At 37.4% G+C, this 23,117-nt stretch overlaps 1 protein-coding gene across 2 annotated transcripts in view; it reads right to left on the reverse strand.

Moving 5' to 3' along the window:
* LOC149082637 (T-box transcription factor TBX1-like) overlaps positions 1-22,781 on the reverse strand; it is a 68,545-nt gene extending 45,764 nt beyond the window's left edge. For both annotated transcript variants that reach the window (XM_089235905.1, XM_089235904.1), the window contains exons 1-2: positions 22,584-22,781; positions 18,305-18,629 (exon numbers count right to left, since the gene is read on the reverse strand). In XM_089235905.1, the coding sequence (XP_089092031.1) occupies positions 18,305-18,629; positions 22,584-22,773 (515 nt within the window). In that variant the 5' untranslated portion in view covers positions 22,774-22,781. The remainder of the gene's footprint in view (positions 1-18,304; positions 18,630-22,583) is intronic.
* Between the last annotated feature and the right edge of the window lie 336 nt (positions 22,782-23,117).

Consider the following 23,117-nt stretch of genomic DNA (forward strand, 5'->3'; position numbering starts at 1 on the left):
TTATGTTTTTTTAAGAGATTTTTCAAAGATTTTTCCAAAAAATTAAAATTGAATCTTAAATTTTTTTCACAAATTAATTTTCAATAACACGTAGCGGCATATAATCTACAAGAAGAAATTCCGATATTTTTTTCAAATTATAATCTGCTGATTGTACGCAGAAAAATACGTTATACATAATATATACGCGTACATTCATATGATTGCGACCAGTATATATCACATACGTCTCGACAATATCACATATGTACTGCATACCCATACCAAATCAGAATCAAAGATTAACGGCGTTTCCTAACATAAGCAGATTGTCTAACGTTTTACATATACCTTTTTGAGTCTTTAATCCATGCTAACTGACTGACTGAGGTAGATGCATTTTCTCAGGACGTACCAAGTCTATAGACTCCTATAAGCTTCCCTGTTCTATGTTGCTCCGTACGAGCTGGGTGAGGAAGATTAGAAACTGTTTATGTGTGATATATATAGTTGAGTGTATGAGTATAAAAACGTGTATAAGAGGTGTGTCTATAAAAGACAAAAAGTTTACAGCCTATGCTGTACTCAGAGAGTCAGTATATATCAAACTGTTTGAAATCATTTTAGAAAGTAGAAAATATGAATTCGATAAGCTGTGGCCTAATTATCATAGGAATTTGGAATTTGAAGTAAGTAAATGCATGCATAATGACTGTGACCGTTGAACGTTATACAGAGCACCGAGCACAAAAGAGTCCTATTCTCCTTCATCTTAGAGTAACACAATATTACATTGATATAAAATATGGCATAAAGTAATAATTATAAAATGATAATATTAAAGAAAAAAGAAAATAATATTTGTTGCGGAAAATTGTTTTATCCACCAGCTTGTAAAACATTTGATGTCTTCATTCGTGAAACTGTCTTCCACATTGTCTTGAAAGAAGAACTATCGACATATATTTTGTGGAGTATGTTTTTAGGCCTTAAATGTTTCTGAAACTCGCAAGCATCATAACTAGGAGATCTCTCTCAGATGTTGGTGACACGACCTTTCTTTGTTTTCCGAAGTAGTATCGAGATAGTTCTTTGATGTGGGGATACATAGACATCTTCAGATCTTTGTGCAGATCGGTGAGACGGAAAAATTATGGTGCTGAAGCGCCTGAAGACGCGATTCTGGAATCATTGTAATTTGTACATGCTGCTCTTAGATGCGAAAGCCCAAACTGGGGCACCATGTGTCCACACTGGGCGAACGATTTGTTCGTACATCAAAACTTTGTTCTTCAAACTAAGTTTGGACTTCGGATGGCAGAATCTCAATAGATTCTCATATAGAATCTGAGCCTTTTTGATTTTGTTCTTGGTATGGCTCCTAAAGTTGAGTCTTTCATCAAGGGTGACACCCAGGTACTTAGCCGACGACACGATATCTTGTTACTCCATGATGATCCTCGTATTCGATGGGACATCTCAGTTTATGAGCCATATCATTACACATTCATTCACATTCAACTCGGCATTGTTGTATGCATTCCATCTTTCGGCATTAGTGATCAGCTCCTGGAGGTTACTTAGCGCTTTCAAGGGCTTCCTGTCAGTTAAAATTAATATAGCATCGTCAGCGTATAAACCCAGGATACCCTTTGGTACCATAGCATAATCATCCATGAAAATATTGTGTATCATCGGGCCCAAGCTGGAGCCTTGGTTAATTCCTGCGGTTATACGTCTTTTTTCTGATAATGAGTCGTTTATCTTGACCTGAAAGGTCCGAAAACATAAATATGAACTCAAAAATTTGATTATGATCGAGGTGTATTCCCTATTTATCATTTTGCAAAATAATATACTGGCGTTTGAGAGAGAGTATAAAAAATTAAATTTAATAAAATAAATACCCTGATGATCGGGGAAAAGATATATACAACATGAATAAGAAGTCACACTATACTTATTTTTAAAAAATCATAAAAAAAATTGTAAAGAAATTGTCGAACAAATACGTTATTTGCATCAAATCCTCTCACGAATATGTATTTTATTATCCAACAAAAAGTTCAAAATGCCACCGATAGGTAGCGCTATAACTTGAAAATCTGGATGTGCAAATTATAGATAGATATAGTATAGATACTATTGAGTCTTTTTTTTTTTCAGAGATGAAATCATCATATCATTGACCACTATACTCGCCAGATCTGATACCATTTGAATATTTTGTACAGAAAGGATTTATTACAGGACCAGATAATAATTGAATGCAAAAAACACTGTAGAACAGGGATCTTCACCCTTTCAGATATCGCGGGCCACTAATTCTCATTCTGAGGTAGTATTTAGAATTAAAAGTTGGAATCCATATTTACAATAGCACAGTGGCATCTTAATAGACGGGCCAACGAGGCCTTTGAGTTAAACAAGGGCCCAAAATCTCGTTGGGCATTTTGCCTCTTGTGGCCTTGTATTTGTATTTATTCTATAATTGTACCCATTAATTTTATAATTGTAAATTTTTATTAGTTCTGAAATCATTTCTTTCAGTAATTCAAGAAAAATTTCTGACTAAATACTTCTTTTTAATCATTCTTTAATTACTTTAAATGATTCTGTAATTATTTATTGCCGTAATTCTGTTAAGTTAGTATCTCTTTTTCAATATGTCTCTTGAAGTTATCGCCTTCAATTTATCTTGAAATTATTTCTTTCATTAATTCCGAAAATATTTCTTTCATTAATTCCGAAAATATTACTTTCATTAATTCCGAAAATATTACTTTCATTAATATCTCTTTAAAGTAATTGATTAATAATAATTTCTTTAAATAATTGTGGAATTATTTTGTTTCATCAATTATGAAATAATTTCTATCGCTAATTCTGGAATTATTTCTTTCACTTATTCCGAAAAAATATTTGTTTCAAAAAATTATTTCCCTCAGTATTTCCTGGAATTATTATCCTATTAATTAGAGAGATTTTTTTTTATCAATTACGAAATAATTTCAATAATTCCGAAATTAAAATTCAAGATATGTTTCGTAATTGTCGATTTTGTCTTATTAATAATTCCCAGAGGAGGTCTTCTTATAAAAAAAATTGCTTCGAGTGAAACAGTAACAGAAAAATTTCAGAAAAAATCCGGATTCCGGGATTTTTGGGGGTTCCGTCACTTTTGATTTCGCGGAACCCCAATAAAGCACTCGCAGAACCCTAGATTTCCGCGGAACACCAGTTGGAAAACCCTGTACTACAGGCGTTCTCCATAATTAGGTTATATTTGAGGGGGGGGGGGCTTCAATGATTTTTGCTGACGCCTGTCTGATAAATTGTGAAAGAAATATTATGTTAAAAAATACTTTGAAAAATGCGTTTTAAAAGGGTGAAAAAATAATGATCCCCACGGTATAGTGTCTCAACGGAAAATATGAAAAAAATTGTTTTTTTTTCAAAGAGTCTACGGCAGAGGTCTTCAACCTTTTTCCAGTCGCGAGCACCTGCCTGCACCTATCGCCAAAAGAAGAGCACCCTTACAGCAAGTTTGGCATACGAATGCGTGAAATCAGGATGATATCAATCCTTGAATGCAGTTTGTACTAGGTGTTTAATTGGAACGTTGATCAAGTTCCCGCGAGCACTAAATAGGCCACGAGCATCAAGCACTCTGGGTACTTCAGGGAGTACCGGGGTGCTCGCGAGCAACGGGTTAAAGATGCCTGGTCTACGGATTCGGTGGATTGGAAAGAGTCTCTTGGCCATATTTCAAACAGAGGAAGGTAATATGGCCAATGACGTAAGTCAATAAGTCCTCAACAAATCAACAGGCATTTTTTACGAGAATATAATAAATTTAAGAAAAGTTATTCCACTATAAGCAAACTTTTGATTGAAGTACAAGAATAAATAAATTTCGTGAGCTAAATTAAAATATTAAATCAAAAAATTGAAAAATTCTAAGAAATGCATTTCGGACAACGGATAATGAGAATCCTTTCTCTTCATCCTTAGTGAATAGAAATTGTGGGGGGCCCAGGCACGACCACCTAGATAACCTATAGGTTATATAGGAGGTCGTGGCCCAGGTCACACGGAATTCATTGCAAAAGCATTTACCATTCGCACAAGCGCAGTAAATACAATGAATGAAGTTTTTAAAAAGCATCAAAAACTGGACATGTCATGATCAACAAACTATAGTTGTGGGGTAATGGAACCTGAAAAGAAAATACTACAAACAACCGTAAGAAAATAACAACGTGGCTTTCCGAATCTCTCACAGCTCCGGCACGAAATTTGGCGAACTAGCGCAAAACTACACATCACCCAAGCAAAAAAGGTCTGCGTCCTAACAAATAACTACACACATAAGAACATCAAATTTGGAATTCGGTTCGAAATATATAAAAAAATACAGAAAATTGGCCAAAATCAGGACTAGTGCCGTAACTAGGTACGTGCAACACGTGCACCCGCAAAGGGCCCACTTGAAAGGGAGGAGCCCGAAATGGGCCACTCTAGGCCAAAGAATGGGCCTAAATGCAAATTCTTGCACAGGGCAAAGGAATGGCTAGTTACGGCACTGATAAGAATACCTTTTTTTTTTCATGGAAATTATTTTTTTACTGGTGAAGTTTTTGATTTCTATTTGACATCCATACTTTTTATGGGCATAAGAATCCGTAACATTAATCCTAAGAAATTCTTTTTTTTTACTCATGTTGAAATTATGTAGTAATTGCGAAAATTTTTCAATTTTGCCATTGATATCATTTCTTATCCTTTCTTGAAAGCAAGATTTCAAAGATAATACTCTCACTGCGCTAGCATAAGCGGGTATATATATGATACATAATCATATGGTATCATATGTATCATTCAGTATATATGATACATAAATAATAAATTTCCCACATCCTGGAAACGAACACATACGAACTAGAAAATCCAATAAATACCAAAAAAAAAGATAAGCGCGACATAATATTATCAAAAAAACAAAATAATAATAATACATAAATACACATCACGTGTAAACCGATATATAGCGACCACGCCACACATTCCTCAAATAGCAACGCAATATTTATTTTTTAACCATTTGTTTTTAATTCATACATTTTATATATACAAAGATAAATATTTTTTCATTTCTTTCGACCATGAAAATATATCAACTGTAAGTAACGTTATATGCGAACTTCTAAAATATCCACGTAATACGCGTACGGAAAAAAAAAATACATAATAATAATAATCTGGTTAAATCTGGAATAAGCATTAATAGAGGATGGGGGGAAAAAATAGAAGTAATCGGGAGCAGGGTTGAGATCGGGTTCTCGACCTGGAATGATTTGTTCGTCGAGTTCATTGTCGTTTGACCTTAAACATTAAATCCCCAAGAGATGCAACAGATAATGAGAGACAAGCCAAAAAAGGAGAAAAAAAAATAGTTGATACTTGAGTAATAAGAACCAAAAAAAAAAAAAAAAAGAACACACACATAATAATAATAATTATTATTATTATTTTTTTCTGCTTTAAAACATTATTCTTTTACGGAGCAAACACCATCGGCTATAAATATATTCGGACGCACGAAATGTAACTGGATGCCATATTTGTTTATAGCACACAAACACACACACACACCACGACCTTATATAAATTTAAAAAGGGAGAAAAAAAATATCTATTTCTTAATATGGAAGAAGGAGCTCGAAACTTTTTATGTTTGGTGTTACGCATCAGAGAAAAAGCTTCTTCACTATGGTACATCGGCTGGAGAAATTTTCATTTAGCCTGCTGAGGGGCATTGACGAGATATCACGCCCCCCCCCCTCCCCCCCCCCCCCCCCGTGAAAACCTCTTGGCTTTGACATTGATAAGCCAAGATATTTTGTAAAATCGATTTTTCAATGGAATACTTTTTCTCCTATACCCCCTTCTTTTGCACCGGCTAAAAATTGAAGGAAAACCTACTCTATATCAAAAAAAGATCATTTACAAGTGGTTCAGTGATTTCTACTATACTGCGGAAATGATTAGTAGTGGTACACAGGATTCATAGCTAACAACATGTAGTGCCGTCTTACCGCATGAGCTCAAGAGAAAAGGGGGTCTCTCACAAAAATAAGAACTGGGTGAAAATTTCGAGAATTTTCTAGGTAGGGACTCGGAAAAATCACTTGGCCCAGGGGATCATTATGCTCTTAAGATGGCCCTGACACCAACAGTATTACAACAGTTGATACAATTAGGAAAAAGTATCCAAATTACGTGTGACCTCAGACAAGTCATTCGTATTTCAAGTTGTATAATTATTAAAATCTAAAAAAAAAATTAACTTCTTATACAGACAACCTGTGCTCAAAAACCCAATTAGAAAGTTATCTCTCTTGATACTCATAGTTTCATGCTTCTAAGCGCAATATTAGCTGAGATCTGGAATTTAAAAAAACGGAGAAAAATTGGGGAAAAGCAGCATGAATGAGGGTAAAAACGCGTTTTGCCCGAGTTTATCCTGCGTGGGTATGTTTTTAATGTCTTCGAAATGCACAGAACATGCCTGATTCGACACGATAATAATTATAAAAAAAAGTAGGGAAAAAATAATAAAAATTTTTGTAGAAATTAACTTAAAAAAATTTAAGAATCAAAACCTGGTTATGAAAAATGTAAGATTTAAGGATTCATACAGATATTAGGATCAGTGATTAAATATTAAAAAACAATTTTCCATTACATAGGTAGTTAAGTTAGGATGCGAAACAACGTGATATGTAGAAATGACCATGATAGCGATGAACACAACTAAAAAAATGAAACGCTACTATAACTATTGTGAAACCTCCTACGGAAATGTCGTTCATTTCCTCTTACCATTGCAATCCAAAAACAATATCCTGTTTCCACGCGTGAAGCACGTTTCAATTTCAACTGAGTAAAATGGAAAAGAAAAAAGTTCAATGCAGGTACAAAATTAATCACGAAAAACAAAAAAAAAAACAAAGAATATTTCAGAAAAAAATAGATGAAAACCAGGAAAACAGAGATTCATTAAAAATTCGCCACGGTTCCAATATTTATTACTCCTCAGGGAGGGATTGCACAAACGTTTGTTGCCGTCGTGACACGACGAGATGTCCGTTAACGAAGCTAGACTCGTCTAGTGTAACGCATACAGGGTGTTGGTAATCTCTTTCAACAAAAAATAGCAGTGATAATGTGCATCAAGAGCAATTTTAACTATAGAACCTAGGACCGATTCTACTTACTCATAGTGACAGAAAAGTGTGTGGTGCATTGGGCGTGCTGGGCCAGTAGAGTTTGACCTCTAAGAACCCCTCTTTCCCCCCCCCCGGACCTTATTAATCCACTGCACATTTTGTTCTCCAGGGGCCACATTAAAAACATTGGTGCATGAGTTTTTGGAATCCATGAAGGATCTCATCGAAGAAGAGAACTTGGTTAGTATTCTCGGTTAAAACAAAGTGTGGTAACATTTTGTGGAATAGTCTCTCCTTATGTTGTGGTGAAGTCCCCCCCCCCCCCATACCACACTCTCCAAATTAAATATGTTTAATATTCATGGTGGGAGAAATCGGAAAGCTATCCATGCTTAAATGACGGACAACTACATTTTTTATGAGCAGTGTATTTTTACTGAATTGATGAAATTCAAAATTATTGGAAGAATTAGAGTTTACTAGAATCAAAATTAATAAAGAAAAAAGTACAAAATTGATGAAAATTCAATAAAAGAAAATAAATAAAAGAAAGAATTATAGAATTGATGAAAGCAAGAAATACAGAATTGAAAAAAATTGAAAATCAATGAAAGAAACACAGAATTGACAAAAGTTGAAAATCAATGAAAGAAATAATTACTGAATTGATGGAAAAATAATTACCGAATTGATGGAAAAATAATTACTGAATTGATGGAAAAATAATTACTGAATTGATGGAAAAATAATTACTGAATTGATGGAAAAATAATTACTGAATTGATGAAACAAAGAATTATTAGTGAGAATTAAAAATTAATATGAAATAATGAATTATTGAATTCATGAGAATTAAAAGTTAGCGAAGAAAGAATTATTGAATGTTGGAACTCAAAATTAATGAAAGAACTTCAGATTTAATGTATATGGTGCAAGAAATAGCGAAGCATTTTACACAGGCGAGAAAATCTCAATACAATTTCAAGTGTGCGTACATCATACATGGCCTGCGAGCCAAATGTGGTGGCCCTCTGAGTCTTTTGATGTAGCCCGCGACCTTGAACGTAATTTTATAAAAATGATCCAAGTGAGTTTTTACAACAGTGAGTTTTTACCGTATGGCGTTTTTTTATGCGATGGTGATCAAACAAAGGTTCATCAACATTGGGGGCATTTCACTGTAGATTCCACTAATATTGCCCAAATGCTGTCCCAATATTGTAACGGTCCCGCGGTTAAAACTGCTTTATCAATGATTATGTGATGGATGATAATTTATCATCCATTACAGACAGTTTTCATACAAAAAACTGTTAGTTTCGGTTTAAAATTTTCACTCTTAAAATATAAGAAACGTTCAAGTTCATTAAATATTTTGTCTGATTGCGATCCGCGACCTTTACCAAACCAAGCAAGTGGCACACGAAAGAACCAAATCACTCAAGTGTTCCGCGTCATGTTACTAATTCATTCGAGTATCCGCGACCGGTTTCTAAATCACTCAGTTTTTCCGCATTCACCAAAAGGTTGAGCACTACTGGGGCGGAAATCCCTAAACAATTTAACTAAGGGTGCTCAACCTTTAGGAGAGTGAGAGCCACTTCACTGTCTCAAAAACGTACCGCGGTCCACTCAATTACCTAAAATATTTTACATCCATTACATCCACAAGAGGATTTACATCCACAAGATTTATTTATATCCACAAGAGGCTGGTTGCACTTACATTCTGTGCGAAGCCGTGCATCAAATGTGCCACGGGCTGCTTAAGTGATCAGTAAATATGCCGCGGACCACTTAAGTGTTCTGGAACTGTGCTAAGAGGTCACTTCAGTGATCTGTAAATGTGCCACGAGTGACTTAAGTGATCTTGGAATACGTCACGGGCTACTGAAGCGATGTGGAACTGCATCGCGGGTCACTTAAGTGATGTGGAACTGCATTGCGGGTCACTTAAGTGATATGGAACTGCATTGCGAGTCATTTAAGTGATCTGTGTGTTAGTGATCTAATGTGCCACTTAGTTAATTTTCACAAATGTAGATTTAAGGTCGCGGGCCACATCAGATGACTCCGATGGCTACATTTGTCTAGCGGGCCATGGATTAAGCATATATGATTCAGACCAGTGATTCCCAACGTGGGCGTTAACGCCCGCTTGGGGGAGATAGAATGTTCCAGGGGGCGGTAGAAGCTACAGGTATAACATAGGATTGTCTAGTGGGGCGATAGGGAGAAAAAATTTCTGAACAAGGGGGCGATGGGACAAAAAGGTTGAGAAATTATGTGATTTATACTAATGCAAAAACTATGAAAATGAATGAGAAAGAACCCATATATCGACAGGCTAATCGATATCATCGAGAAACGATACCTTAAATTATTTTTCTCTTAGCATACGTATAAGAGCTATTTTAAGATCACACACGCACACAAAAAAAAGATGGAAGTAAAGCAAAGAGGAGCCACTAAATCGTTCTCGTATAATAATCTTCTTACATATACTGGAACGCGCCGCGCTGACAGACAAAGAGCACGCGGGCCTTTGCTCATCTTTTTTTTTTTTCAACCCTATTATTATTTCATGCAACTTGAAAAAACGGCTAGCCGGGCCAGCACAAGATCACCAACAAGGCTTTTTACGAGCACAAAAAAACTTCGTCCTCCGAAAAAAGCCCGAGTGTATAGTAAAGTATTTCTTCCCACCATTGCCTTTTTTTTTTCTTTTCTTCTTATATATGTATACATATGATCCGTTATTTAACAGCTACTGAAAAAGTTATCACGCTCGTTGGCCTCTTGTTATTCATTTCTGGGGGTGGAAGAGACCCGTTCGGCCCGTCATTCGACAACGTCTAGCCTACGTGAGTATCTTCCCAAACACATCCTTTACAGATAGATTTAAAAAAAAAAAATGGAGAAGATTCTGTTGCTTAGGCCGTCCGTCGGCGGTTAACTTCGATTCCGATGAAAAGCACCCGGCACTTCGTGGCAAATTATATACGTAGGGCTTGTGTTTTTGGTTCTCTTTCTCTCTCTCTCTCTCAAAAGCTTTTGTGAGAGTTATTTTTCCTTCTTGAAACAACAATTTTATTGGTATCATGGGACAATGAAAGAAGAGGGGGGGGGGGGGGGGGGAATTATTTTTCAATAGATTGTGTGTGGAATATACACGTTGAGGAGATCGAACTTTGAACCCCTGAAACTTCAGAAAAAATCTCCGTGAGCTGAGACCGATTTCAACATTTCAAAATTTGACATTAGTCTACGCCAGTGGCGCTCAGCCTTTAGGAGAGTGCGGGCCTACTTCACTGGTTTGAAAACGTATGGCGGGTTTATTAAATGATCTGTAAATGCTTCCCGGGTCACTTACTTATGTGAGGTGGAAGTGTGTCGTGGGAATGATCCAAAACTGTGCCGCAGGGCAACTTTGATTTCACGTAGAATTGCACCACGGGCGGCTAAACCGTGCCACAAGTCAGTGATCTGTAACTGTGTGGCGGGTCACTTGGTGACCTGGAAATGTGTCGCGGGTCACTGGATGATCTGTAATTATGCTGCGGGTTACGGTGTGTTAAGCAGGTAAGTAATGTGGAACTGCACCGTAGGTCATTTAAGTGATGTGGAACTACACACTTAGTAGATCACTTAAGTGATGTGGAACTACACACTTAGTAGATCACTTAAGTGATGTGGAACTACACACTTAGTAGATCACTTAAGTGATCTGTACATGTGCCGCGGGTCACCAAAGTGATCTGTGAGTGCGTCACGTGTCACTAAAGTAATTTGTAAATGTGCCACTTCGCTCATTCTTAAAAAAATTAGGTTTGAGGAGGCGGACCATGGATTGGGCATATATGGTCTAAGCCCTGGCGCAGTGTTTCTTGGCTTTATGTTTTTTGTTTATGGGCCTCCCCTTTGGACCATGTTTTTAATTTTTTGCTGCCTCACATTGGTTTTAAATATTTTTTTTCTTTCACATTACAAATTCGCATGAAAGGGCCCATGAAAAATCTGGCTTTGGGGCCCACCAAAGATCCCAGCCCAGGGGCTCTGCTCCATGCTTCCCGGTATACATACCCGTCCACCTACCCCAGTGGTTCTCAAACTTTTGTCACTCGTGGCTCCTTTCCCTCAATCTATTCGCGGCTGCTCACAATAGTCTTTGGTTGGGGGTCATGGCCTCCCCCCCCCCTCACCACAAGACAATAAAAGATTAAAAATACCTTCAAATATTTTTGTAAAAAATATATGTCGAAAGAAAATACCTTTATATGCTATCTTAATCAATTTTAGTTAATTTAAAGTTCTTTGTGACGTGGTCAGTTCCACAAAAATTCTCTGGAAGAGATTCCTTGCACCCCTCTCCAAAGCCATATGTACCCTCCCCTTAAAGGTCAATTTTGCGTACACCCCGTATAGTGTAATAAAATTTTATTCTTGTGGATTCAGCGAAATAGGCCTACAGTGTACTTGTGGTAAGTTACGTCGATTTTAAGTCGATTCTTCCACACTAACAGACGTAGGAGTAAAGCAGAGGTCTTCAACCTTTTTCCAGTCGCGAGCACTGCCTGGAAATATTTGAGAGCCCAGAATAATTAAAGAGGAGGGGGTTCAAACATATTTCCATAGGTTACTACGGAGAATTCTGGAAAATGCTGTGGACTCGGACCCATGGGCCGGATACAAGTTTACGCCTATGGTAACAGATCACCTTGCGGTCCTGTGAGGGAAGTAATTTTTTTTTCCAGAGACCATGGTGCTGTGAAATTTTATTGTGACGTAGAAGTGACAAGTTTTTTCGATAGTTATGAATAATACAATCGAATTCCGTTTTAATGAATACCGTTATAGCGAGAATCTCGTTTTAACGTGAACACTTTTTTAATCCTCCATATAAATTTACATAGGAACAATGAAAAAACCTAAAATTCCTTTATAACGAAATTTCATTATAACGAAGTGATTTCTCCGGTCTCACGGAGTTCGTTATAACGGGATTCGACTGTACTAGAAGCATAGGTGTATCGGGGATGATGGGTGATAGCCTCCCCCCAACATCCGTTCAGTGAAAAAATTGTGCTATTGCATACGTGGGACGGGGGGGGGGGGGATAACTGTATACAACCTCAGTGATTCGCCTCCCTGCCCCGTTCGAAGATGACTATCCCAATATGACTAGAAGTAAATTAAAATACAACAGTGAACTAAAAATCGTTTGGATAATTGGTAGCCATTTTCCACGAAAAAAAAATCCACATCAACCGAATGTTAGCGGAACAAATTACTGATTGACTATTTCAAACTGAAGATATAATCAAGACATTCCGAAACCGCCAGGGAAACACTTTGAAGACGCCCTATTTCATCTCTCAGTTGGATAAGAAGAAATACGGGATACAACAGAGAAGACAAGACATCTTATGTTCCATGGACAAATGCACTTACACAAATCTAAAGCATTTTTTCCAATTTTTTTCCTCATCCTAAAAGACATTTTTCCTCTTCTTTTACAAGAAAGTTCGTGAAGTTCATCCCACAAGAAAAATATAAAAATACTGTACGTATATAAAAAAAAATAAAGAAGATCCACCCCATTGCTGTCATCGTCTCGCAAATAAACAGCGGAAAGGTTCGCCACGTCTTCTATTTCAGGCGACATTGAGGGATGTTAGCGAGCGCTCGTCAAAAAGTCCATCCATAAAGAACTATATGTTTCTTCTAACTTGCCTCTATATCGGTATGCGAGGAATTGAAACTCGCACAAATAATAAAAGGAAGAGGGGAAAAAATCATATGTAATATATGAAGATGTTTCCACGGGGCTCTTTATTATTTATTATGTGTGAAGGGAATGGAAACCTTTTAGATGTTCGCGGACAGGGAGGAGTCGCGGCTGGAATTTGCGCTATTAATCGTCGGAAGATACCCCGGAGAGAATTCGCTGCGTAAACATTTCGAATCGATTATGAATTTGGTTACAAATTGCTTTTATACTCAAATTTCACGAATGATTCTGACATAAAATAAACGTACCGTAATCTCCCGCAGTAGAGCAACAGCTTATAGAGCTTCAACACGTTTCAAACTGATATTGCGTTTGCGTAACGCTTTGTTCATAAAAAAGGTATGTTTATAGGTATCGCAAGTTTGGTATCCAGTTCGTTCTTGTCGGAAACTTTCTTGAAGCGTGGGATTATAACAGAAACAGCGACAACATGACCACAGAAAAAAAGATTGCTACCGTAGGGAGTCCAACACCGAGAGGTTAACGCATCGATCTCCGGGTGCGTAGAGGTAAAAGAGGTAAAATAAAAAGATGCCGTTCGGAATCAGCAATAAATTGTAGGCCCGGTATGCGGAAAATGACCACGCTGCGACAGAAATGATCAGAAACAAATTTTTCAAGTAATTTTTTAATTTAAAAAAATCGAGAAACAATCTTTTTTTTTTGGAAATTGAAATATCCAATGAGCGTCTCGATACGTTTCCAAATTTTTTTTACAAAGAAATTTTATTTTATTATGATTTTTCGAAAATTAAATTTTCAGAAATTTTGCCCTGATTTTCGATAGGATTTTGTTTTTTCCAGACAATAAATATAAATTATTTTTTTTAATTATTTCCCAAAAAGAAAAATAATTTTTCCTGTTTTTTTTTAAGTTTCAAGTAATTATAATCACTAATTATTTTGATTGAACAAATTTAATTAATTTATAAGAAAAACCATACTAAATTGACGTCAAATTCCTCGAACGTTCTCAAACAAGACACCTGACAGTCGGACAAAAGAAATTTCTTCCGTAAAAGAGGGATGGATGACTGTTAATCAGGGGTTTGAAAAGCATAGTTTTATTATACACGGGAGAAATTACTATTTGGCCGTAGAAGAGAGGTGACCGCATCTGAGTGGTGTCTTAGGGATTTTACTGCGCATAAATTGTGGACAATTTGGTGAGGAATTGGAAGAGAAAAAAAAATGGATTATAAAAGGCTATTTTTTTTTTTCAGCTCTTCTTGTGGCCTAGGGAAAAAAAATAGAGGAAAAATCTGAAGGCATAATTTAATTCAATTTACGTTTTAGTATTTTCCAGTTAAACGGAAATTACGCGTGACTTATGCGGAGCTAAAGAGTGTAAAAAAGCCGCGGGTAGTTTTTTCCACCCTCGTTTCTTTCCTGGATGTGGCTTATTACATCCCGGGGCATATTTAACGGAAACTGCTGTAATTTTTGTCAGATCTGTTGATGTTGAATTAAATTTCCATTTGCGAATGAAATGGACGTGACGACCACCACTACTTAACCGTATATGCACCTCATACATATTCCTCTGCCGAAATTCTAACGAATCGGTGCTTGCTCGAATGAGCGTTCCGAGTGTGTATGTGTAGTCCTAAAGTACTTATGTTGTCAGAATTATGCGAAATTTGTGTTCTACTGAATTGAAAATCATGAATTGTATCCCTATATTTCATAGTTTCCCAACCTTTTTTGTCCCATCGTCCCCTTCTTCAGAAATTTTTTTCTCTCATCGCCCCCCAACGCAATCTAACCCATAGGATCCTATGTTATACCCGTAGCTTCTCCCCCCCCCCCGGAACATTCCATCGCCCCCACGGGGCGTTAACGCCCATGTTGGGAATCACTGCTCTATATTATGCTCCTCGTGAAAAAATTACAGTAAAACCTCTCTTAATGGACATCCCTCAGATGCGGTCATCCCTCTTATTAATACAAGGAGGAATAATTATTTCCCCGTGTATAACAAAAGTATGCAAGTATGCATTTCAAACCGCTAATTAACGGTGGGGCGCGGTAGCCCGGTCGATAAGATGCTCGCCTAAAGTACCAAAGGATGTTTAGAGGTGTCGCGAGTTCGATACCCAGTTCGTCCTTGTCAGAAAAAAAAAAACTTTCCTGACACAGGGGTACAACAAAAAACGGCGACTTGACCGCAGCAAAAATTGCTACCACAGGGAGTCCCCCATCGAGGGGTTAGCGCACCAACCTCTCGATGAGTATGAAAAACAAGCCTGCCGTTCGGAATCGGCAATAAATTGTAGGTCCCGGTCTAATTAGCCCTCGTGTGCAGAAAATGACCGTGGTGCGACAAAAATGATCAAATGATCAGCTAATTAACGGTCACCCCTCCCCTTTTACGGACGAATTGAAAAATGGACAGTGTGTGTGTGTGCAGTTTAGTCATTTCCGAATGACCGAAAAAATCGTTCTAAAGTAACTTTCAGATTACCGGGAAAATGAGTACATAGTCATGGAAGTAAGCAGTGATATTAGGACTATTATTCAGTTGGCGGATTAAATCACTTTGATAATACAAAATTCTGCGTAGAAATGTCTTGGAAACTACTGTGACACCAAAAATGAATTTCATGACGAGTTCTGTTCATTCATTTATATTAGAACAAAACAATCTAAAGAGGTTTTAATGCAGATAAAGTGGCATTTCTTTTCTACAAATTTTTATAATCTGATAGAGCAAAATATGGAAATTCGTTTATGACGAGAAGTCCGTTATTATAAAGATAATTTTCCTTGTATAAAACTGTCGTAATAACGACTTTTAAAGTGTACTTATTTGGTTCACTTGTATCTCTATAAACCACATACAGTCTTATAAACTTTATCAAACTGCAGAAATTTTAATTTCGATGCAATAAGCCCAGGAAATGCTAAATTTTCTTACTTTGACAATAATTCTTTTAGCAAGTGGGAGAAGTAAGGTATTAGAAAATGTTGTCAGAGCAAAGAGACTAACAGTTATTTTTGACGGTACTTTGGACATAGCCGACTTCTGGCAGTTTTTAAGTAAACTAACATTCAAATCGAGTCTTGTTGCTTAAATAAGTGTAACTCGGAGAAGTTCGGTCAAGATTGTAGAGCTATATTAGCTCTACAAATCTATTAGTATCAGCATACACAAAGACAAAAACTAATTTCGTGTAGGCCTACTGTATACCGGGGGTTTTCAAAAGGTAGTCCGCAGATCAATGGAATCCGCTGATAAGTTGCTAAGGGGTCCTCAGAATGTGCTTCCAAAGCAGAAATTAAAAGGGATATGAATGAAATTTAATTATTGCTGTATGCAACAACATTGTTAAATTGAATTGTTACCAATGTTATTGTTGAAATAAATTGTTGCAATGTCATTGTTGAAATAAATTGTTGCAATGTCACTGTTGAAATAAATTGTTGCAATGTCATTGTTGAAATAAATTGTTGCAATGTCATTTTTGAAATAGTTATTACAATGACATTGTTGAAATAAATTGTTGCAATGTCATTGTTGAAATAAATTGTTGCAATGTCATTGTTGAAATAAATTGTTGCAATGTCATTTTTGAAATAGTTATTACAATGACATTGTTTAAATAAATTGTTGCAATGTCATTGTTGAAATAAATTGTTGCAATGTCATTGTTGAAAAAAATTGTTGCAATGTCATTTTTGAAATAGTTATTACAATGACATTGTTGAAATAAATTGTTGCAATGTCATTGTTGAAATAAATTGTTGCAATGTCATTGTTGAAATAAATTGTTGCAATGTCGTTGTTGAAATAAATTGTTGCAATGTCATTGTTGAAATAAATTGTTGCAATGTCTTGTTACTGAGAACAGTGCTAAAAACTAAATTGTTACAAAAACATTTGTAGAAATACATTTTTACCAATAATGTAATACAGTAAAAAAAGCCTGTCTTCAATATCTTCAACGGAATCTTAAGGGACCGAGATTTTTTTCCGCTTAATAAAGGTTCAATCGATATAATGTGTATAATTATAAGTAACAATCTTGTAATTAATTGAAATAAAATATTAAAATAAATAAATTGAAATAAAATATTAAAATAAATAAATTGAAATAAAATATTAAAATAAATTAATTGAAATAAAATATTAAAATAAATTAATTGAAAATAAATAAATTGAAATAAATTAATTGAAAATAAATAAATTGAAATAAATTAATTGAAAATAAATAAATTGAAATAAATTAATTGAAAATAAATAAATTGAAATAAAATATTAAAATAAATAAATTGAAAATAAATTAAATAATAAAAAATATATATATAGACGAGATAATTAATAAATCTATAATCACTAAATACTTTATTTATAGGTTTCGACAGCACCTAAGAAATTTCGACCTACACTATATTTTTCTTCTAAAATAACATTTACGTTCTTCATTTCCTAAAAAAAATTTCAATTAGGGTGTCAATATCTGTCGTGTCAGGTTCAGTCTGTACATTATCGTCTACTTTTATGTAATCCTCATCATCAGGGCCGTAGCTAAGAATTTTGTGACGGAAAGAAAGATAGAGAGCAAGATGTTGCCGCCCCTACCACTGTAAAATTCGATGATTTTATAACGGTGTTTTTGTTTAAACGCGCTAAATTTTGCCAACAGGGCAGTTGCTCCCTTTGCTTTTCTAATTAATTCTGGCAATGATCAGCCTTTCGATCACGGAATGCGCACATTTTGTAAACCTTGCATATGATTTAGAAATTCAACCCTTAGATTGATTTCTTCCGTGGAAAATCCTGCTTTCCCGAAAAATCTTGTTACAATTTCAGAAAGCAACTGCTTTACTACATACGGCTCATCAAAACTCACAGTATCGAGTACAGGAACGGTTTTCTGCTAATCTAAAGATGTATCATGTAGAGCTCACATTTGCAAGCATAGATTGCGTAAAAAATTTCGGTGAAGCACTTTAATATTTGTATGATCCTTTTTTTCTGGGGGTGGGACACGGGTGAAAATCAAATAAAAGGAACCCATTACAGGTTACTAAGGGACGGGGGGTTTGCCACAGAGACCCGTGAGAAAAAACAAAATCGGATGTAAAGCATTGAAGGTAAATATAATAGGGAAAACTGTCTTGGAATTTTACAGAGCCCCCCCCCCCCACTCCTAGGGAGTAGGCGCCCTGGAGCCCTGTCAGCCTCACTCGTGTGTGTGTGTGGGGTGGGCATTCATAGCACATAGGTTACAGTATGTGTGACTTGAATTTAAACAAATCTTCAAAATGATGATAGATATTGCAAGAAAAGTAGTCGTACCTCCCGGCTTTTGTGACTATCATTTCAGTTCCGAGTTCGTTGAAGTCATCCCAGAGGGATTTCATCTCCAGGGTGGCACTGACACCAGTCAGTTTCGGGTGGAGAGGTTTCTTGGTCTCTCCGTTGTTGCTGTTGGACGACGACGACTGATCACCGGGTGAGCCAACCGGTGACGACGTGGGCTCAGGTGACGATGATCCTCCACCGAATGACTTGTTGGTGCCGCCGTCTTCGCCGTCGACGTCCTTGCAGTCGAGGAAGCTGCTGTACGTGCTGCGGTAAGCATCTGCAAGACTAGGCCGGTGAGCTAGGTCCGGTAGGCAGGCTACAAAAACACAAAACCGAAACTTAAGCGATCTATCACGTAAAGTAATTTTTAGAAGTTTTTTTGTTTGACCAAAGATTAAAGGCTATAAGAAGACTTGATAATTATTTCAAGCAGTGATTTTAAATTAAAATTCTCCAACTACGGGCCGGTGGAAATGGGAGAAAAGTTTGCGACCGGCGCAAATAAATAAATATTTGCAGACCAGCAAAAATATATAACAGGAGAGACATTTTGCCAACGGACGGATTCATAAATGGGAGAAATAATTTGCGGACCGTAAAAAATTTCATAAATGTATAATTTGCTGCCCGTAAAAAATTTTCATGAATTCGGACCAGAAAAAAAAAATTAACGTGAGAAATATTTAGTGGACCGTGCGAAAAATTCATAAACATGAAAAATATTTTGCGGACCGGCAAAAAATTCATGAATAGGAGATAATAATTTTGCGGACGTAGAAAAAAATATACAGTATACGCGTGAGAAACATCAGCATTAAATTCATAAATGGGAGAAATAATTTGCAGGCCGGCAAAAAATGTAACTAGAAAAAATGATTTGCGAAATAGCAAAAAAATTCATAAACGAGAGAAATAATTCGCGGATTGGCAAAAAGTTCATTATAAATGAGGAATAATTCTACCCCACAAAAATACATGAACAATAATTTAGGATGGATACAGAAAACTGGTTGAGAGAGGAGAGATCGATGTATCAGGAAAAAGGACAATTCACCTCTGCCCTCTCGGAGACTCGAACCTCAGTCTCTCTCGTTTGCCGGACGAGTGCTCTACCAACTAAGCTGTAAAGATAGAATTTCGCCTCCTTGGAGGGTATGTACATGCTGAATGGCTCCGAGCGCAATGGACGGTGGCAACATTCTGCTAATAGCTCAGCAGAATGGCATGGCAAATATTCTCCAAGTCATTCAGCATGTACATACCCTCCAAGGAGAAGAAATTCTATCTGTCTTCACAGCTTAGTTGGTAGAGCACTCGTTCGGCAAACGAGAGAGACCGGTGTTCGAGTCCCCGTGAGGGCAGAGATGAATTTTCCTTTCCCGAAACAACGAAATCTCCTCAATCAGCCAGTTTTCAGTATCTGTCATATTAACAAGGTGACGTCTTTCGTCAAATAATTTACGAACTGGCAAAATAATTCATAAATACGAGAAATAATTTGCGGACCTTCTGACGGCTAAGACAGAAATAAAAACCAATCTGTAACAGGAAATTCCCACGAACCGCACCGGCCTAGCGGTTGAAGAACACTGATCTAAATAAATATTCTCCAAGTTTGCCATGATCAAAGTTAATGAAAATGCCTACTATATCATGCACAATTTCATCAAAAGTGTCTATTATAATATAATACAAGATTCATCGAAAGACTGGTTATTTGTGGAGATGAAGATTACAAGGAAGAAAATTCATCACTGCCCCCACGGGGACTCGAACCCCGGTCTCTCGCTTGCGGACGAGTGCTCTACCATCTAAGCTATGGAAGCAGATAGAATATTTAAACCTTGGAGCGTATATATATATGTTGAAAGGCACCGTACATGGACGGCGTCAACAATCAACTAATAGCTCGTGAATGACAAAGGCCAACCAAACAAATGGCCATATGCATATAGAAACGTCCTCTCCACTTGTCAATACAAGATTCATCGAAAGACTGGTTATTTGTGGAGATGCAAATTACATGTAATCTTCATCTCCAATGAATGATCGATGAATCTTGTATTGACAAGTGGAGAGGACGTTTCTATATATAATATAATAGTCTATAATTATGGATAGAGTCGCATGATTATGCCCATTGGCTGATTCTCACTGGAGGGGCCATGGGCAAAGCAATCTACAGGAGACGCCTCGAATAAGGTAAAAAAAAATGTTTGGTTGGACAGTAAACGTGTTTTATCAAATTTTCCCTTATTAGTCAGGACCCTCGGCAGTGGCGTAAGCAAGGCCATGCACCCTTAAAGTGATCAAAAGTTATCGAAAGAAAATCCCCGAATATGTAATCTCAATCAATTTATGCTAATTTGATATAATTCTTGAAGGTTAATATAACTCAAAATTTATCTGGAAGAGGTGCCCTTGTGCGCGACCCCCCCAAATAGTGGATCCTGCGTACTCCCCTGGCGCACTTCGGTTTCTTCCTAGAACTTACCCTATGCAGAAATCAGGCCTGAAAGCGCTCAATCTATTACTATAGAGACAGACAGACATAACCACTGACCGTCGGGATGGTCTCGATGCTCCGAGTTCTACAATAATGAAAATGCAGTGGAACCTCCCATTCAGGACACTCCCCATTAGCGGACACCTTCCGTTAACGGACACTTTTTTTTTTTTTAATTACGTCAATGGGACTCGATGTATTTTGCATCGCGTTACTCCTCGAATCACTCCTTACCTCCGTATCACTCCTCGTTAGCGGACAAAATTTTGTCTTATGGGGGGGGGGTGTCCGTTATCGAGAGATTCTGCTGCATGTATTTCTTTGTCTGGGAATAAATAAACAATACAAACCACGTGTTGTATCACAACAATGTGGAAACCGAAACAAAAATTAGCAAAAGCAAACCCATCGTCAGATCTACATTGTTAATGGCAGAAAAATTTCTTCCCCACATACGTATTTCTTAAAATTATAAGGCCTGTATTTAAACAGTGCCATTTTAACACGGGGGTCTTAAATGTTTATGGGGGGGGGGGGGCTCATGACAATAAGATTTGGTACAATTACCATTTTAAAGAGCAAGTCCATAAATTGAAAGGCAGGCACTTCGAGCGAGGTAAGAGCCCCTGATTACCACTTTGTGCGGGGGCATCCCCCCCCCTCCATCCGGCAATGAGGGCCCTCTAGACTGAAATTTTTTCCCGGGACCCTTGTAAGCTATAGTAAATTTATAGCGAAAAAACAAAAAATGGATGTAACTGTCCCAGGCTGAAGCCCTGTCAACCCCACCCTTGTGGAGGTCATGGGGCCCCATGGTAATGTTAAGACAGTCCTGTATTTATATAGACAGCAGCTTATTATATTGAGGCGGGGGGCCTATACAGTAACACCAGGCATCCCAATTCAGTTCAAAATGAATTATAATTTTTTTTTTAATATTAATCCTCCGTCAAGACCTCTGTCACCTACAGTTATAGCAAAATAATAAAATTCTTAAATATATTCGACACCTCAAATTGGTCAAATTAGAGGCAACATAAAATGCATAATGGAAATCATGCCCTATTTATTATCTGGGCTGTCTTAAAGCATATTCCCATCTGGTCATGGCTAGCTGCCCTTTCCGGTCTGGTATGGGTATCACAGAGAATCTCTTCGCTCAAGGGGCCAGTGGCGTCGGAGCCGGGGGTGCTGTGGGTGCTCGAGCACCCACAGAATTGATTCAAAAATCGAAATTTCCTATATGAATCTCAAGACGGGCACCCACAGGTTCGAAACAGTTCCGACGCCCCTGCAAGGGGCCCCACGATGTTGTTGACCTTGCCCTGACTATTATCCAGTAACGGGGGACGAGGGGACGGGCCGTCTTAAGAGCATCATACCCCCCCCCCCCCGGGCCAAGTGATTTTTCTCAGGCTCTACTTGGAAAATTCCCAAAAAATGCAACTACTTCTCGAGGTCCGGGCTCTGTCCCTTCCGGGATATTAGCCCTTTACCCGTGTGGGTTGGGCCATGCTGGGGAGAAATCGATGTAGTTAGCATTTCCAGCTCGATATAGAGGTCCTAGAGAATCTCTTCACCCGAGAGGGCTCTTGATGTTGTTGATCCAACCCTGACTACTATCCAATAATAAAGGGGTGCTAGAGGGGGAGAACAGAGGTTGTGGGGGGGGGGAAACCCTGATGGGGGGAAGCCCTGATGATGTTTAGCCGGCGTTGACTATTATAATCCAATAACAATGAGATTGAAACTAATTTTGTTTACCTTCGATATCTTTGACGGCCGTGCTGGTATAACAGGACGGTTGGCCCGGCGGCCACTCGTAGCAGCATTCGAGCTGGCGGCCAGGCATCAGAAGCGGATTAAGGTAATCATTGGCCTGATCGGACATGAGTGTCGGTAAATGGAATGGATTGATTCCTCGCACGCACGTCTCTCCTCCGTTGTAATCCATTCTGTGAAGACCGGAGAGATTATATCTATCCATCTCCGGTTAAAGAGCACCAGCACGAGGCGGACAGCAGACGTGGGCGGGGCCTGCGCGTTTGCTTGACGCCCACTGACGAGTGATAGGTCGAAAGATGGGAAAAGCGGAACGATCCTAACGGTTATTGGTCGTGACACAATCTCGGGACTTTCATTTTTTTACAAATTCTGTTATCTCTGAGAAAAGATGTTTCACTACAAAAATTTAACTAAATAATTATTATTATTTAAAAATTTGGATTATTGAATGATTATTATTTAAAAATTTGGATTATTGAATGATTATTATTTAAAAATTTGGATTATTGAATG

This window comes from Pholcus phalangioides, unplaced genomic scaffold (genome assembly GCF_987345545.1).
Source record: "Pholcus phalangioides strain wild (caught in Gottingen) unplaced genomic scaffold, Ppha-v1.0 ptg000009l_1, whole genome shotgun sequence".
In the NCBI taxonomy this organism is placed as follows: Eukaryota; Metazoa; Arthropoda; class Arachnida; order Araneae; family Pholcidae; genus Pholcus; species Pholcus phalangioides.